General features: G+C 40.9%; 1 protein-coding gene across 1 annotated transcript in view; it reads left to right on the top strand.

Annotated features, from left to right (window-relative positions):
* DPYSL4 (dihydropyrimidinase like 4) overlaps nt 1-17,981 on the top strand; it is a 39,830-nt gene that overhangs the window by 6,732 nt on the left and 15,117 nt on the right. The window contains exons 4-10 of the mRNA XM_061634361.1: nt 716-880; nt 3,246-3,307; nt 3,418-3,498; nt 8,911-8,979; nt 9,886-10,006; nt 12,769-12,925; nt 16,515-16,656. Of these exons, the coding sequence (XP_061490345.1) occupies nt 716-880; nt 3,246-3,307; nt 3,418-3,498; nt 8,911-8,979; nt 9,886-10,006; nt 12,769-12,925; nt 16,515-16,656 (797 nt within the window). The remainder of the gene's footprint in view (nt 1-715; nt 881-3,245; nt 3,308-3,417; nt 3,499-8,910; nt 8,980-9,885; nt 10,007-12,768; nt 12,926-16,514; nt 16,657-17,981) is intronic.

Below are 17,981 nucleotides of genomic sequence, written 5' to 3'. Positions count from 1 at the left end.
CCACATCACTGTGTAGCAAACCTGGCTTAGATACATTCATATAATATAGCTGCTGATTTGGTCACATGAATTAACCCTTACTTAATATGCATACACAGGGTCTATGCATAACTACATAGACATGTTCCCTCATCTTTGTGGTACAACTAACAACTCTTTGGGCATATCTGAACTTTCAGTTTTCAAAGCATTTTGGGTGTCCCTCCCCTGCCCACATATAATCTTGATTGTTAGGTTATACTAAATATATTTATAGATATTTAAACCTATTATAGTGTGAGAGCCAGTATGGTGTAGTGGTTAGAGTGTCAGACTAGGACCTTTGAGACCAGGGTTCAAATCACCACTTAGCCATGAAGCTCATTGGGTGGCCTTGGGCCAGTCACTCTCTCTCAGCCTAATCTGCCTCACAGGGCTGCTGTGAGGAAAATTGGAAGGAGGAGAAACACCACCTGGAACTCCTTAGAGGAAAGGTGAGATATACATGCAATAAAAATAAATGTTCCCTGAAATGAGAACCTTTCATGGATGGGGACCATGTGGTCTTTTAGATGTTGTTGGATTGTAGTTTCCATCATCACTGACTACTGGACTTGCTGACTGGGGCTAATGGGAGTTAGAGTCTGACAACATCTGGAGGGCCATAGGTTGCCTCCCTCTGCATTAGATAGGCAATTAAATCCTTGTTTTAAAAATAATGCATTTGTTTCTTCAGTTGACCATGTATTTCCTGAATCTGGAGCAAACCTTCTGACTGCCTATGACCAGTGGAGGGAGTGTGCTGACAGTAAAGCATGTTGTGATTATTCTCTGCATATTGACATCACACGTTGGCATGAGAGCATCAAAGAAGAGTTGGAGGCTCTTGTCAAAGACAAAGGTAAGGACAAAAACAAACTTTACAGAAACTAACCGATGAGTGCTGATTTACAACTGTCATACCTTTCTAGTTGCAGAAAGACATGGATCTTAAAACACTGAAAGGTAAAGATCTCGTTACCTGCTAGATTATGCAAAAAAGTGTTTTAGCTTTTTGGGAGCACACAGTGTTTAATCCATGAGGAAAGCTTATTCTTTTTGTCAAGTTGTGTTTATCATATTTTCAGTATTATGTTCTAATACGTAATGTTTTTCCACCACCAGAAAGCTCTGTTTTTGTGCTTTTCAATGATTTGAGATTATTTGTACTGTATTTTTTTTATTGTTTTGTATAACATAAGACAATGGAAATTAATCATCAGTAAAACTAAGCATTCTCTCTCAAGCAGTGTGGTATTAGTTTGGTGGAATAACAAGAAGCTTTAAGGATTCTTCAGATAACATGATTTGACTCTTAGGTAGACATTGTTCTAACTAGCCTTGCTAATGAAATCTAGCAATGCCAGTTCCAGTGGTGGATTAAGGTGTCAGCTTTGGCTGATTCAGATTATGGAGGGCTCTTGGTATTCCATGCTACCAGGTTGCTCAAGCCAACCAAAGCGTACCATGCTGGTTGTCACATTATGATGACGATGCACAAATTTATATTATTCGAAAGAGCAAATGGCTCACATGATCAACATTGGCCGCATTTTTATTTCTATTATTGCTGCTCCCGGTTCACAGAATCATGTGGTTTAGCACAAGACCCACATGATCAGCACTGTCCACATGGCCACTCTTGTCACACACATGCCCTACAACATGGGATTGCATCATTGTGAGGCGCCTCCTGGTGGCTAACCATGTGAAGCAGTTCACACTCAACAGCTCCAGAGGAAAATAAAGGAATATGCCAAACATTATCAGGAAGAGTTTGGGGGAACCTTGCTGAAAAAAATCATCTCCAAGACATTAACAGTAAAACACAAGAGCCATAGCTTAGTGGTAGAGAATATGCTTTGCATGGAAAAGGTCTCGGATTCGATCCCTGACCGCCTCAGATATAGGTGGGAAAGACTTCTGCTTGAAATCCTCGAGAGAGACTCCCACTCAGTGTGGATGATACTGATCTAGATGGACCAATGGTCTGACTCGGTATCAAGGCGGTTTTTTGTGTTCCTATAAAACAGTCATTAAGATTTTAAGCTCACCAAGATACCCTATTTATTTATTCAATCTAATGTCAGCTTTCCCATGTTTACTTTAACGGTGCAATAAATTGCAACAATATAATTGGAAACTGTTCAGGATTTCAGTTCAGTTCCACAATGTAAGAAGTAATACAAAGAAATGAACATAATAGAGCTTAATACATGAATACAGACTGTTGTTCCAAATTGTCTAAAAACAACTTTATCGGTTCTAGACACACCTGAGTCTTCTGCACAATATGGTTCTTAACTGATTGCGCTTTTGACATTGGGGGAAAAAATCATTGATAATACCTGACTGTTCCACTTAGCATGGATCATATATTTTTCCCTTGATTTTATTTTTTGAATTTTCCATAAGTGAACAGTAAAAGCAATTTCAAAAATCTATCATAAGTTTACAAATCATTTTAAGAAACATAGTTACTACAACATAAATAACATGTACAAAGTAAATAAGCAAAACAAGTATTTAAAAATGTGGAATTAAAAAAGTTGTGAAATGTAAGAAAAAAAGGGGGGAATCATATCTATATATTCAGCAATACTGCTAGGAATGCTAAATCAGTTACTTAGAAGTAAATTCCACTGATTCTGATAGGATTTTCTTCAGAATGAGCAAGCTTGTGGCTCACACCATAGAAGCGATTCAACTTTTTTTTCAATTCAGTTCCTAAGCTTTGATTAGAACTGTATATAAGCTGCTCAATCACTGCGCTCTGCAAGTGAGGGCCTCCTGAAGATACCATCTTATCAAGAGGTCTGTTCCGCACAATATAGGAAGTGGACCTTTAGTGTAGTTGCACCTATCATTTGGAATTTCCTCCCCTTAAATATTAGACAGGCGCTATCTTCTTTCAACAAGCCTTTTAAGTAGGCACCTTGTCCCAGTCTGTGTCTTGTGTTGGAACTGCTTTTTAAGATGTTTCTAAAGCTTTTTTAAAAAAAGGTTTTTAAAGATGTTTTGTTTTAATAAGTTTTAAATTAAGTTTTCTTTTAATATGTTTTAAAGCCTTTGTTTTTAAGATGTTTTAGAGTGTTTTTAGTGTTGCCACCCTGGGCTATAAATTAATTAAATAAATAAATAGCTGGCAGGCCAGCCAGGCTATGCAGCCTGGAAACTGATAGTGGCCTTTCAGCTGCAGTCATTAATTCACTTTTGTTTTTGTTAAGGTGTGAACTCCTTTCTTGTTTTCATGGCTTATAAAGACAAACTCCAGTGCACTGATGCTCAGGTAACACTCATGTGAGATGCAAATTAATGTTCAACTATGCTTTAGTGCAAAAACTTAAACTTTATCACACCCTGAGATTTCTTTCTTTTTCTTTCTTTCTTTCCTGACAGATGTATGAGATATTCAGTATTATTCGAGATCTGGGTGCCATTGCCCAAGTCCATGCTGAAAATGGAGACATCATTAATGAGGTAAGAGTATTTATTTCATTTTGCTTCATTTCATTTATCAATCACTTCCTATGAAGCATCCCAAAGTGTTTAATGAAAACAACATCACTGATAAAAACAATTTCAAATCCTAAGCAGATACAGGCCATCCACTTAAAAGACTTGTTCTAAAAGGAAGGCCTTCAATGGGTGCTAAAAAGACAGTAAAGATAGTGCCCTGTCTAATATGTAATGAGCATGAGTTCCAAAGAGTAGGTGCCACCACACTAAAGGCCCAATTCCTACATCATATGGAACGGACCTCCATTGCATGCAGAGTGCTATAATCAGTTTAACATATAAAGGATGATACAACCTTTTAGGTGTCCTGCTCTAAGCAATATAGGGCTTTGTACACCACTACAGTGCCTTGAATGTGGCTCACCAGCTAATTGATAGTCAGTGCATCTTTCAGCAGCAGAATAGCATGATGCTGACATTCTACCCCAGTGAGCAGTTGAGTTAATGCTCAATTAAAAGTAGTTGCTTTGTGTAAGGTACAGATGTATATGGAGTAGGGATGGCTATCTTCTTAAGCCTGAAGAACCATATGGTTTAGCAGCCCACTGCTTGAAAACCAGTTCTTCATTCACCTGTCATTATCCTTTCTTCTCTGAGCTCACCTTTTAGATAGAATTGGGACCCACAGCAGTATCTGCATATGATGTCACTTGTGGATGCCTCTGGTGCACTCTGTCAGAAGAATCATCTGTGGCTAGCTTCAGCACCTCTCAAGCCAGGAACAGTTTCTGATGCCACCAGCTTCAAGAATCACCTTGGGTTTTTTCTTTCATCTGCATTGCTTTCTCGCCTTCCTACCACAGCACTCCTTTTTATTATTCTTCCAATTCATCCAAAAACACAAATATAATACATTAGAAACAAACAAACAAACCACCATAGAATCAAAATATCCAGACCATCAGTCTCATTCAAAACAGTAAAATCCCATATCCAGCACTTGAGAATAGCCCAATTACTCTACAGTGGTCCACAGACTTATTCCATCTTGACATAAAAATATTTTGACTTGTGATTTTGCTTTCTAAATCTAATATAATTCATTGATAGGCAAAAAAATCCTTGCAGTTTAAGAATGTACCTATAGCCAACAGATTTTTTTTATCAAACTTTAAAAAGCAGGGAAATTGGGCAGCTATAGTCAATGTACCAGGGGAGCAGGAGACCTGACCTCCTCTCTGAGATATTGGACTGCCTTACAAAATTGTCAAAATGCAAACACAATTTGGGTTGGTCTTTCACAGTCCAATCCACTTCCTGTGTAGCTTGGAAGAATTTGGTAACGTGCTCTCTGCTTTTTAATCCCGGAGGTAAGAAATGGGATCCCGTGCAAATTTGCTGAGAATAGATTAATCATTTGCATGCTTATTGAGTTCAGTGGAATTTTCTCCCCTGCAACCATGCTTAGGGTAGGTGAAACTTATCACAGGGGATGGGGAGGGGAGAAGGAGGAAGGGCAGGGGTAGAGGAGGAGGAGGGAGGGGAGGAAGAGCAGAGGGGAGAAGGGGAGGGGAGCAGGCAGGAGGGGGAGGAGGAGGGCAGGTTTGATTATTTGCATGCTTATTGAGTTCAGTGGGATTTACTCCCATGAAATCATGCTTAAGATGTGTAAAACTAACCAAGGGGGAGAGGAGGGGTTTGGAAGGGGAGGGGAGGGAGGGGCAAAGGAAGGGGGAAGGGACAAGAGGGAGGGGAGAGGAGAGAGGAGGGGAGGGCAGGTATGATAATTTGCATGCTTTTTGTGTTCAGTGGGATTTACTCATTTAATCATGCTTAGGATAGGTAAAACTGACCCGGGGGAGGGACAGGGAGGGTGGAAGAGGGAGGGGGGAGGAGGAGGAAGGCAGGGGGGAGGGGAGGAGATTGGGTGGGTGGGAACTGGGCAGAGGGAAGCCCCTTTCCTTTTCCAAAAGGAAAGCATTGTGAACAGTATCATTCTTTTTCAGTGTTTCCCCCACCTTTGTATTCTACAGCAGGCACATATAGCCTCAAATTTAAACCAAAGCTGTTCCTGGCCACATCCGCCCCAGGCCTTTATTTCACTTTAGACAGTCAAGGCTTCCCCCAAAGAATCCTGGGAAGTGTAGTTAGTGCTGAGAGTTGCTAGGAGAGGCCCTGTTCCCCTCACAGAGCTTTAGTCAGAGCAGCTGACTGTTAAACCACTCTGGCCACTGGAGCTCTGTCAGGGGAATTGGAGTCTCCTCTCAGCACACTTCACAAAAGACACTTCCCAGGATTCTTGGGAGAAGCCATGACTGTCTAAAGTGAAATAAAAGCCTGGTGTGGGTGTGGGCCCCTGATTAGGCAAGCCCAGCAGCTGTGAGTCTGGCTTTTAGAACACTGACAGTTGGTTCTTACTGAGTATGCCCAGCCTTATCATAGACTGTAATGCTAAATTTCTTAAATTAATTAAAAATCATAACCTTTAAACTGCAGAAGATGAAGGTCAGAGTACGGGGCAAGGTCAGTAATAGGATTACAGGTACTCTGTGAACATGGCTGATTTTTAATTAATTTCAACAAATTATGAGAACTCTGACAGAAAAAAGTCCAGAAGGGGTCTGGTTTTTCTGTGTCTCTTCTTACACTTTGAGCTCTGTATTCTATCTGACTCTTGTGTATCACCATGAAAATTTAGAGGTTTGTTAAGCAAGCGTTTCTGAGTTCAGGACTATAAGTTTTGTAAGGTTTTGTTTTGAAATGAGCTTATGGGAAGCATCAGAATGGCATGGGGGTATTTTCAATTTAACATTGCGGAATGTGAAAAATGCATGCTGACTATAGTATACAGCCACTCTCATGGCTGTATAATTTTGACTTAATTACATAATCCCATATTTTAGTATACCATACTGTTTCAGTTAGGACCCTAGCCAATCTCCATTTCCCTGTATATAAGATTCTAGCAGCCGTTAATAAATAAGAAACCATTTCCATTTATTCCTTTTTTATTGAACCCTCTAGATAGTTTAATAAAAATAGGATGCAGTTGATTCTTGGCACTCCCATGTAGGCTTTGCTATGTGGCACATGTAGGCACAATGGTCCAGACCAACGGCACCTTCCCCCACCCCAGTGTTAGGATGGTGCATAGGCTTCACCTGCTGGCCTTCATCAATGGAGAGGGGTGCTGCTGGTGGGGGTGACCGCTTTGGTGGAACACCAGCTTTGCCTTAGTGACAGGAACTTTCCCACTAGTGTTAGCATTAAGCCTTAAAACAGGGCATTTTAGGACAGGATCCTGTCAATCCAAAGCCCCATGGATGCCCCAAGGGGCCTGGTTCTGTTGTAGCAAAAACTGAAAAAACAAAACCACCATCTTCCATACTGTGCAGTGTGAGGCAACGGGTTCAGATGCACCAGAATATCTGCTCTCTGTTCTGCTCCAGTGCTCCATGGTCCTATTTAGGATTGCTCTGAAAACCATCTTGACAGCATGATGTTTCCTGCAGGCCGTCAGTTAGTCATTCCTGATCTGGGACAATGATTTTAAAACACTGGAGCATCCACTGGTAGAACTCTGAAATCAATACAGAATCTTCTGCTTCTGTAAATCTTTTGGTCCTCAACATCCAGTGTGGATACCTTTGACCTCACAAGTTTCTGCATCCTGCTCTGGATGAACCAATGATGCAGAACAAAAAACAGCCCTTAGCATTTAGTCTAATCCTCAGCTTTGAAAAACTGAAATACATATTTATTTGATGTATTAATTTATAAATCACCTTTTACATGAATCTCAAGACAATTTACAAACAACTAAGAACAGTTTGGAACAACTAAAGATAGGTTTAAAACAGTACCAGATTAAATGCTCTTGAAATTAAGATATCAATACTTACTGACTATCAGAATATAACTATTTATTGAAAAGGTTTATATAACATTTTCCAGAACAATCATCTCAGCAAGCAGTTTACAATCATTAAAATACCTCAATAACAATAAATTAAATGCAACCCTAACCACATCCAATTACAAAAAGACAAATAAGCCTAGATTAGGCTAAAATCAGCATTGAATACACGGCCAAACCATTCTAACTCAACTGCTAACTTTTTGGAAATATTTATCTATTATTAGATTTCTTACCAATCCTTTACTATAAAGGTCTCACCAGAGGTGTACCTGATGGGTTACACCAATAAATATTTCATTATTAATAGGAGCCATATCACTCTGGCATATATAATGCTTAGATGCTAGTCATTTGCTTCCTAAGCACAGACCACAAATCCTAATTTCTTTTTTGCATTCTGCCTAACCAGCCGCTGTCTACATAGATCTTGGTTAACATGAAGATTTGGGTCAAAGGCTTTACAGAGGTAGCGATAACAGGTCAGTTAGGATCATAAAGTTGGAAGGGACCCCAAAGACTACTTAGTCCAACCTCTGCTTAAAAACCTTTGAGGGAGAAGAGTCCATCACCTTCTATGGCACCCTGTTTCACTGGTGACCAGTTCATGCTGTCAAGTTCTTCCTAATGTTTAGCTGAAATCTTCTTGGTTGTCATTTCGGCCTACAACCAAAACAAAAATTGTTCCACCAGCTGTGGCAGCTTGTCAAATATTTCCTGTCACCTGTGGCTCCAAAGGCAAAGAGTGTTAGCTGAAAAGGAATGTAGATGATGCAAGATAAGACTGAATGGTATTCACAGAGATTGTGAGGGTACTATGGTATGTCTTAAACCCACAGTATTTTTAACCCTTACTCTGCAGGGTGGGGACCTCTAAGGCAGCCTTCACCAACCCTTTTCAACCTAGTGATCTTTTAATAAGACATGTCAGATATTAAACCTGGAACCTTATACATGCCATTCGTTGGCTCTGATATATATCACTATTCTGTTTCCCCTCATCTGATCACCACATTTCTTAAGCGTTGCATGGTTTGGTGCATAGTTGGACAAATTGCAACATAAATATGCCTTCCGTGAGCCAAACTCCTTAGAGGAGAATTTTTGGACTGCATCAGGGCCCTTTGGGTTTTTTTTTTTTAATGTGAATGATTGAGAGAAGGATGGCTACTTGATGTGTATTTAATCAGATAGTACTGTGCATCAGAATTCTATGACAAATTGTCTTTCTCTTTTGGTAACCCCGATCTGTCTGACTAGCTTCATTTTAGAATAGTCTCAGGAACTTCTTTCCCTAAGACAGGATCCCAATAGCATCTATGCTCAGACTTTCATTGTAAACTACCAAGCAGACGATTTTGGAAGGCAACTAGTTCTGCTGCTGAGCTGCACATATAAATGAGGAAGTTAACTGAGCTCATGGATTATATTTTTTTTAAAGATAGGATTCTAAAGTTTCAAAATAGATTTTTGCACTTCTCACTTATTGCTTCTCCCATATTTCTTCATTCATTTAGGAACAAAAAAGATTATTGGAGCTGGGGATTACTGGTCCGGAGGGTCATGTTCTCAGTCATCCAGAAGAGGTAATATTAAGTAGGTCCCAGAAAATCATTAGTTGCTCTGCACAATGAGATGAAATTGGTAGATGGTGCTGTCAACATCACATGTGAAATCTCTTTTACTGGGCCAACTTCAGAATTCACAAAGCCTTCGAGTTTCCAAAAGTTCTTTTTCAAAAAGAGAACTTAAGCACTGAATTAGACATTCAGAAGCACCACATGCTACAATTGTTCTAGAACCTACACTGTTTTTGAATAAAACCCAGTAAGCGTTCTGTTGCAATTAAATGAATATTAACATAGTGAAGATTCATGAAATAGTGTGTAGTTGAGGGGTAGCTAATATATTGCATCTACAACTCTCATCGGACTCAGCCAGCATGACAATGGTAAGGGGTGATGTCCAACAACATCTGGAGGGCACCATCTTGGCTACCCCTGGTGTAGTTCATCAATCAACACCTGGTGCCTTTGCAAGCTGTAGTGTGAATAAAGGGACTATCTACATACCGTTACATAAATAACAACCCTTCTGCTGGTTTTAATTGTTCTGGATAGTATAGGCTGCAATCCTAAACATGCTTATTAGGGAGTAACCACCTTTCAATCCAGCAGGATTTATTTCCAAATAAGCATGCCTAGGATTGCAGTAAAAAAAGTCTCTTCCATCAATAATTGTATGACTGAATTATTTATAACTTTGAAATCAATCAGTATTACAAGAGACATGATGCTAACTTTCGCACTTTTCCCTGTAACTGCAATTTTCCGGTGAGTGCAATTTAGAGGGGGAAAAAGTCTTGTGAAAACTTAGTGGAACAATCCATCAGAACTGTATTCTAGCAATCCTGCTGTAGTTTAGTCTCTAGGCACACCACTTTAGATGAGACATTGTGAAGAAAGCATCTGACTGTGTTCATGTTTCTGAAGGTTGAAACAGAGGCAGTGTTTCGTGCCATTACAATAGCGAAGCAAGCCAATTGCCCCTTGTATGTCACAAAAGTCATGAGCAAAGGGGCTGCGGATGTCATAGCTCAAGCCAAGAAAAAAGGTGAGTGCCATTTTCATTCTTCCATATTGATGAGAACTAGCAACATGTCTGTGTACACACCCCTGCCAGAACCATATTTCCAGTATAGGCTCAGAGCTTGGAAGATTACTTTTAAAAAGTAATAAGTTACAGTTACGTGGCCCCCCAAAAGTAGTAATTACCGTTACAATTACAATCGCTCTGAAAGTAACTGATTACTTTACTTTTCCTCAAAAGTAATTGCTACAATTACATTTTAGTTACTTTTTAAAATAAAATTGCCTACAAGGTGCTGGCCTTGGCTGCTGCACATCCAAGTAGCCTAAACAACATTAAAAATAAGCACACACACACAGAGGGTAGTAGTATATATTTTTTTATCCATAAGATTAACAGAATGCCATAACAGAATCTCACATCCCCTCACCCCACCCCTAGCAATGATACCCCAACACGCATATTTTTGTATATTTATATTGCCTCCAGCTCTTTTCTCCTTCTACTCCTGTCAATTTTTAAACAATTGTTTTCTCCACGCCGTCTCGCTCTCCACCTCCTCCCTTGTCGCCTCCTAAGCACCCATAGAACATTAAGGAAGAACAACGCTGCACATAAGCCCAATCTGAAGCACATGATTTTTATTCACAAAGAGGAGCAGAAGACTTCCCCTGCTCCCCCCCCCAGTAATGTGCAAAAGTAATGCTGGAAACATTACAATTACTCCTCAAAAGTAATGAAGTTACTACTCGTTCTATTACCAGCAAAATGTAATGAAGTTGCCCACTCAAAAAAGTAATAAATTACAAGTAATTCGTTACTTGTAACTAGTTACTTCCAAGCTCTGTATAGGCTTGAAGATTATCAAAAACATGCCTTTTTTGTTGTTATGGCTGAGCTCTAGTTGAGCTGAGTTGAATTCAAAGAGTTTGGTACCTTGATCTGGAAGATTATTCCCTCTGCTTTATCCTAGACATGAAGACTGCTTCACTCATGGCATATTTTTTTTTATGTAGGTGTAGTTTTTACATTAGTGTGGAGAAAATGTATCATGTAAAGTGGACCTCAGCTGCAGTCCAATTACGCTGCCTTTTATGAAATCCAAGCTGCTTCTAATCCTAAATGCTTGTTCAGTTGTGCATCAGCGCATTAAGTCAGCCAGGAGGAAATATGGATATGTCATAGAGCAGCCTTCGCCAACCTGGTGCCCTCAATATCTTTTGGATGACAGCTGCCTGGGGTTGATGGGAGTTGCAGTCCAAAACGTCTGGGAGGAACTAAGTTGGCAAAGGATGTTATAGAACTTACCATATAAACTATAATAGAATAATTATTGTTTGGTCATCAATATAAACCATCATGCACAAGGAACGCAACCCAACAAAGATTGGTTACAACTAAGTCTCATTGAGTGCCACGGAATGGGACCTGGTCATGACTAACTCTCCTTGATAGTGACGGGACTTTGTTGCAACTCTTCAGGAGATTGAACAAGTACTGCTAGGGGTGGATTCAGAATTTCTTTTGGAAGCAAAACTGAAATTCTGTTGTGCTACTTAAATATCCTCAGAGGTGACAGATCTCTGATATACTGAAGTGTTGCATACAACATCCTAGCATGCTGTCAAAGAATCTGGTTGAATTCAGAAGCCCTAAGGTCAAGAAATGTCAGTTTCTGTGAAATGGCCTGTTCACTGTCCCTTCTTGAAAATCTTTCCATGGCTCTTTTGAGACAGGTTTGTCTCCAGTATTCTGCTCTCTTGGTCAGTATACCATGTAGATGCTGTTATTCACCCATTGACACTGGAGTCCTTTTGTCCTTTTCCCCAACATGTTCTTTCAGTTGGGAGCTATACATATTTTCTGCTTTTCAAGCATCAGATTTTTAAACCAAGGTAGCCCAGTTTAACACCAGGGAAGCCTAATTTGACATTTGAACGTATTATGCAAATGGAGTGCATCTGTGTCTTTCATATACCTTTTTCTGCTTCTGTGGGGCTTTCTGATGAGCATGGTGCTGTGCATATCACACGTTTTTGTATTGCAGGATGTTCCTGGGTGGGGAAGATCTGGGGCAGCTGCTTTTGATGACAGCGATACATGAGTTCCAGCCTTAGATATAGTGTTTTGCTTGGGGAGAATTTAGTTTGGCCCACATTTTTAAGCAAACCCACCTAATGCGCATCTTCCAGACTAATACATGGATTGGAATGTAATTCTTCTTCTGATTTTGTACTTCTCTGAATTTTGTGATAGGAACACAGGAAACTTCCTTATATTGAATCAGACCACTGGTCCATCTAGTTCAGTACTGTCTACAGTGAATGGTACCAGATCTCCAGGGTTTCAGACTGGGGCCTCTCCTGGCTCAACCTGGAGATGCTGGGGATTGAACCTGGGACCTTCTGCGTGCAAAGCAGATGCTCTACCACTGAGCTATGGCTACCCCAATCTTGCCTCTAGAACACATAAAAAAATTTGTTTAGATATATGTACTTGGAAATAAAATATGTATTTAAATATTTTGTGATGGATTACCCATGAAAATATGCATTTTTGTATGTGGTTTTTTTAAAAAAAAAATCTAAATTCACAGATAAGTGTGGAAATAGGGACAGAACAGAGTTCTGGATCAATACAAGCAAAATTGACATGGGCTAGAAACAGTCTGATTAGGCCCATGAGTAGAAAAGCTTGCCCCTGATGGTTCAAACACAGTCTCGCTCCCCTGCAGCCATTCAGCCTATTTCCATAGGGATGGTCGTGACTGTTGGTTATTTCTTTAGGCACAGTTGTGTATGGAGAGCCAATTACAGCCAGCCTTGCTACAGATGGCTCGCATTACTGGAGCAAGAACTGGGCAAAAGCTGCAGCCTTTGTGACATCTCCTCCCATTAGCCCAGACCCTATGACACCTGATTATCTCACTTCACTCTTAGCATGGTAAGTCATCAAGGACCAAATGATCTTTCTTGAAACCTGACAAATAAAAGATACAGTGGTTAGAATGGGAAGAACTAGTGACTCTTCTGGGACGAGAGTCTGAACACTCGCTTATTTAAACCTGGTTTCCTATCCTCACCAGGCCCTTCTGGAGGCAAGAGATTTCCCAGCACTAATGCAGTTGAGGGCAACACCAAGACAGAATCAAGAGCCAGTCTAAAGTCAGAGACCAAACAGAGTCCACAACAACAAAGAGTGAGGCAAGAAGCAAGGTCAGAGCAGTCCATGGGCAATTCAGGGCAAGGCAAGGAGCAGGCCCAGAGTAGTTTTAAGGTCAGGTCTGGAATCAGCAAAGAGGTCAGTTACAGAGCTGGTGTATAATAGACATTGTTCCAGCAGCTCTTCCAGTCTAGCACTCAGATTTTATGCTGGAGCTGCTGGAACTGCACCCCACCCTCAGCTGACTCCTATCAATCACCTGCAGCCAGTCCTTTACTCCCAAGGAGTCCGGGCCTGCAATTGAGGACTTCTCTGGATAGGCCGGGTCTTCAGCTGGTGTTTGAGGTGAAGCCTTTCCCTTGGGCTTGGACCAGTTCAGCCTCAATGTCAGAGGCCGAACTTGCCCAGGATGCTAACTGTTATGGAAATTTGTATATATATGCAGAGATCTCAGCGGTCTGAGTTGTGTGTGTGCTGGTGTGTGTATTTACCTAAGTAGCAGGCTTTTACCCTGCATTTAGATCACTGAGACTTGAGACTTAGTAAAATACTAAAATTTCTGTAAATACTTTATTTGTAGAAATACATAGTAGATAGGAAAGGCATACCTAGTTTTAACTAACTAACTAAGTTGGAGGCGCAATGCCCAGACTTGCCCTCATGGCTCAGGAGAGAGAACAGAGACAAAGATGTCTCCTCTCTCCTCGGAAAGTCAAAGGGAAAAAAAAGACAAAGGAAGGGGCCGGTCAGCTTCCCTGAGCATATCAGACTACAATGGAAGGAAGTTAGGTAGAGAAGAGCATAGGTAAAGGTAGGCAAGCATAGCCAGCTGGAGGACCCTCACTCTATCTTCCTTCTGGAATACAAACAAAAGAACCCAAACAGGAGTTGCTCTTGCCCCACTTCCATCACTAACGACCCATTCCAGGCCTTGGCTCCTCACCCTCAGATGGAGTCTGAGCCAGGGCTGGGTCTAAGACCACAAAGACTTCTGGTTTTCTTCCGACGAGGACTCCTCTGTTGAGGACTCCCCTGACTGGGACTTGATGTTTCCTCTTGTGCCAATATTTCTTTCTGTATTGTGTTCCTTTCTGAGGGAGGGCATACAAGCTGCCAACTGTGGTCAGTCTATAGCCATGGTCACAAAGTATGCATGGTGACCACTAATGTGGCCACAGCATTAAAAGTTGGCTTTTTGTACATCTGCAAAGTTGGAAAACCCACTTGCCAGGGAGTGGGGAAGAGATGGATTCTACAGCAGTGGTGGGGAACCACAGGCCAGGGGTCCAAATGTGGCCCTCCTCCCTTTTTGGCACTTGAGGCTCTTCACAGGCCATACCCCTTCCTCAGTCAGCCCCCCACAAGTGTTTTTGCGTACCTGGAATGTATCCTTGAATTCTGATCCTGCTTGCTACTTGCCTGGATGGAGGATAGAGAGAGGAGGGTGTGAGCGTGTGTAAAACTAGCCTACTCTACAAAGGTAAATTTTATATTTGTCACTTCACCCACTTTTGCTCACCATTGGCAAGTGGCCCCCAGAAGGGATTGTGGTCATCAGGCTGAAAAAGGTTCCCCACCCCTAGTCTACAGGGTGTCTCCCTGCAGGTGCCACAGTCCTTCTGAATGGAACCCCATCTTTTCATATGAAAATGAAAGCAATTGCATTCCGTGGACAGTTTCTGGGAAAGAGAACAGGGTGTGGTGTCCAGCCACATCAAAAGTCCCAGGCTGACAAGCCAGCCTTCCACACTGCCATGTATAAATCCAGGTGCCATGTCTTACGATGGGACTTGTGTACAGCGCACCATTTGAATCTCTCACTTCTGGGAGCTATAATCTGAGTTTCTCATATACTGACACATCAAACACATGGCCTTTCTGTTTGTGCTGTTTTTTTTAAAAAAATAAAACATGAAGCTACAGGATGGGACTGCCCCTAAAGCACACAGCCGCATTTAGATCAACTTGCATGATCTAGACCACAATGTATTGGGAGCAGAGATTAGGAGAAAACAAGGGTTTTTATTTTTATTTGTCATCATAGTAGTAATAGTAGTGTAATATTTCCATTTATAGACCGCTTACTGTCTGAAAGAGCTCAAAGCAACTTACAATAGAATACACAAGGTATAATAAAAACCATATAAAATTCATTTCCAAAGCAAAATGCATGAACAATATCCATATCCATAAACAATATAAAAGTCAAAGAGTATTACAAGGCAGTATAATATAAATAACCAACATAACACATACTCATACAACTACTCACCATTCATTCCCTACAACCACTACCATCATTCACTACCTTATACATCAACCAGCAATGTTACAACAACCTAGTTATAAAGAATGCATACAACCCACATACAAAGGGTTTACTGATTTGAACAGCAGTCTTCAGTTCTAAGCTGGAATCCTATACTTAGATCCCTGGGAATAATCCCGTTGAACTCAGTGGGGGAATAAATGCTCGATAAAGTTGAAATATACGCAGGCTAAAGCGAGATGAGAATGAGGCTGCATGCTTTTTTTTTATCAGTCTTGTGGATGTTCAGAGTTTTAGAGATGAAGTCCTATAGAAGTTAGTGATACAGTCATGGATCTACAGTGCCATGTTAACAGGTCTTCATGGGCTTGTGTGTTCACAATGTGGTATAGTAGTTAAGGTGTTTGATGGGACCTTGGAGACCCCATGAAGCTCCCCCAGGTGACTTTGGGCCAGTCATTGCCCCTCAACCTAACCTAACCTTCCTCACAGGGTTGTTGTGAGAATAACATGGGGAGAGAAAGAATCAAGTGTAACACTTTGAGCTGCTTGGAGAAAAAGCAGGATACAATTGTGATAATAAACAGTAGGGCTCTATATAATTTTCCCAAGCCATAGTTTCTAGCGCTCTATTCCAGGTGACGTTTTAACAAGCCTTTTGTAATGTGACTGGGGTGGGGATGAGTCTCTGAATATGTAGGTGTCTTCCCTTTTTGCATGGAAGCCATGAGAAGCACAGGTTATCTCCTTCCCCGCCCCTCTTTGTAGACTTGTAAGTAATTGTGACATTCATCCTGTTGCTTTATATTGTTCAAGTCAGCACAGTAATGAATGTGACGGAGTCACGGTTGATTATGAATAGAAACTTGACAGTCTCTTTCCTTATAGCTTCTATTCATCTCTATTGTAACCTTGGGGGAAAACCAACCACCCATTCCTTAATGTTTTACTAGCTATTTGTTCAGTTTTTACCTATAACAAAGCAAATTGAACCAAATTTCAGAATCAACAGAAGGATGTTTTGGATAAATCGGCTTATGCAATGAACAAAGAATCCATCTCTTTTTTCTTTTTTTACTCATTGGTATTTATTTTAATCAGTGGGGATCTTCAAGTGGTAGGCAGTGCCCACTGCACCTTCACCACAGCACAGAAGGCAGTCGGGAAGGATAACTTCACCCATATCCCAGAAGGTACAAATGGCATTGAAGAACGAATGTCAGTCATTTGGGAAAAGTGTGTGGTAAGTCCGTTCAGCAGAATAAAGTGCTCTATGAAATGCCCAAGTGAAGAATTTTGACATTGTTTGGTGTTTGACATTTCTCTATGTTATGTTGGCCAAATCAGCAGTTTCCAGAATTTCTCTCTTTAGGGAACCCTTTCTGTACTGGCTCATCTTCCACGGAAAGAAGTGCACGTTCATTTCATGCAGAGCCTGTTGGTCTCCACCACTGTCCTACATGAATTGAGAATGCAACCTTAAACACATGCCACACTGTCTTTGGGGGAAGTTCATAAATGGTGGGCAAACTGCCTTTCAGGGAAGCATCAATACCGTTGCTGAGCTGCTTCTTGAGGAGCTTCTGGGACACAATCTGAATACCATCAGTCAAGACCAGTGATCTGTAAGGGTTGAACCACAGCCCGTTGCAAGTCGGTGAATGGCTCCCTGCCAGTCTGTGGCTTGACAATGACGCAGCATTTGAGGGTTTCTATTTGGGCAGTGCGATCCAGCACAAAGGAAGACATTTTTACATTATGAGATGGGTGGCTTTGGTGCTTTAATAATGAAGAAAGTCTTTAGAGAGGTGGGATCATGTGGACCAAAGTGAGGACTTGGCCACTGCCATCCTTAAATCCAGCTTCTGATGCTGGCATGAATCTTCCTCTGTGTTTCCACCCTTTCCATGTTTCTATATACCTTTGTTACCAGACTGGTGTGGAATAAAATCACAAGTAGGGATGAGGGGGAAAGTCCATTTCAGTTCGCATCTAAAGACAAATCTACGTAATTTGCACTTTCTGAAACAATACACAAACTGAAACATGGCCATCCTTCAAAAGTTGCACTTCTCTGAATTTTGCAATGTGGATCTCCAGCCAAGCACTGTGGACAAAAATGCATGTAGTAGATAAAGTGTGCATAAATATGTACATATTTGTGAAAATAACATACAGAAATGCATTATATTAAGGAGCACTGCTTTGTAAAAATGTATATATTTGGCATAATTGCCTACAAACATATATATGAGGGGAAATGTGTACTAAAATGTTGATGAATTGTCATGAGGACTTCTGTGTTTTAAAAAAGCACAGACTGATGCAGAAATGTAGAGAAATGAATGTAAGATTGGAAAAATGAGAAACTGAGAGAACGGAAGTGAGCAGATTCACCCATCCCTAGACACAAGGGAGTGGCAGTTACTCTGCTATTGTAGCATAAGAATAAGTTCCCATGCATAATTTTAAGTGATGTGGAATAGAGCAGGGATGAGGAACTTGTGGGCCTCCAGTTGTTGCTGGACTACAACTCCCATCATCTCTGGCCATTGATCATGCTGGCGA

Source organism: Rhineura floridana, chromosome 7, assembly GCF_030035675.1.
Source record: "Rhineura floridana isolate rRhiFlo1 chromosome 7, rRhiFlo1.hap2, whole genome shotgun sequence".
In the NCBI taxonomy this organism is placed as follows: domain Eukaryota; kingdom Metazoa; phylum Chordata; class Lepidosauria; order Squamata; family Rhineuridae; genus Rhineura; species Rhineura floridana.
Note: the sequence above shows the minus strand (reverse complement) of the source record. Positions and strands in the feature narration are given on the sequence as shown.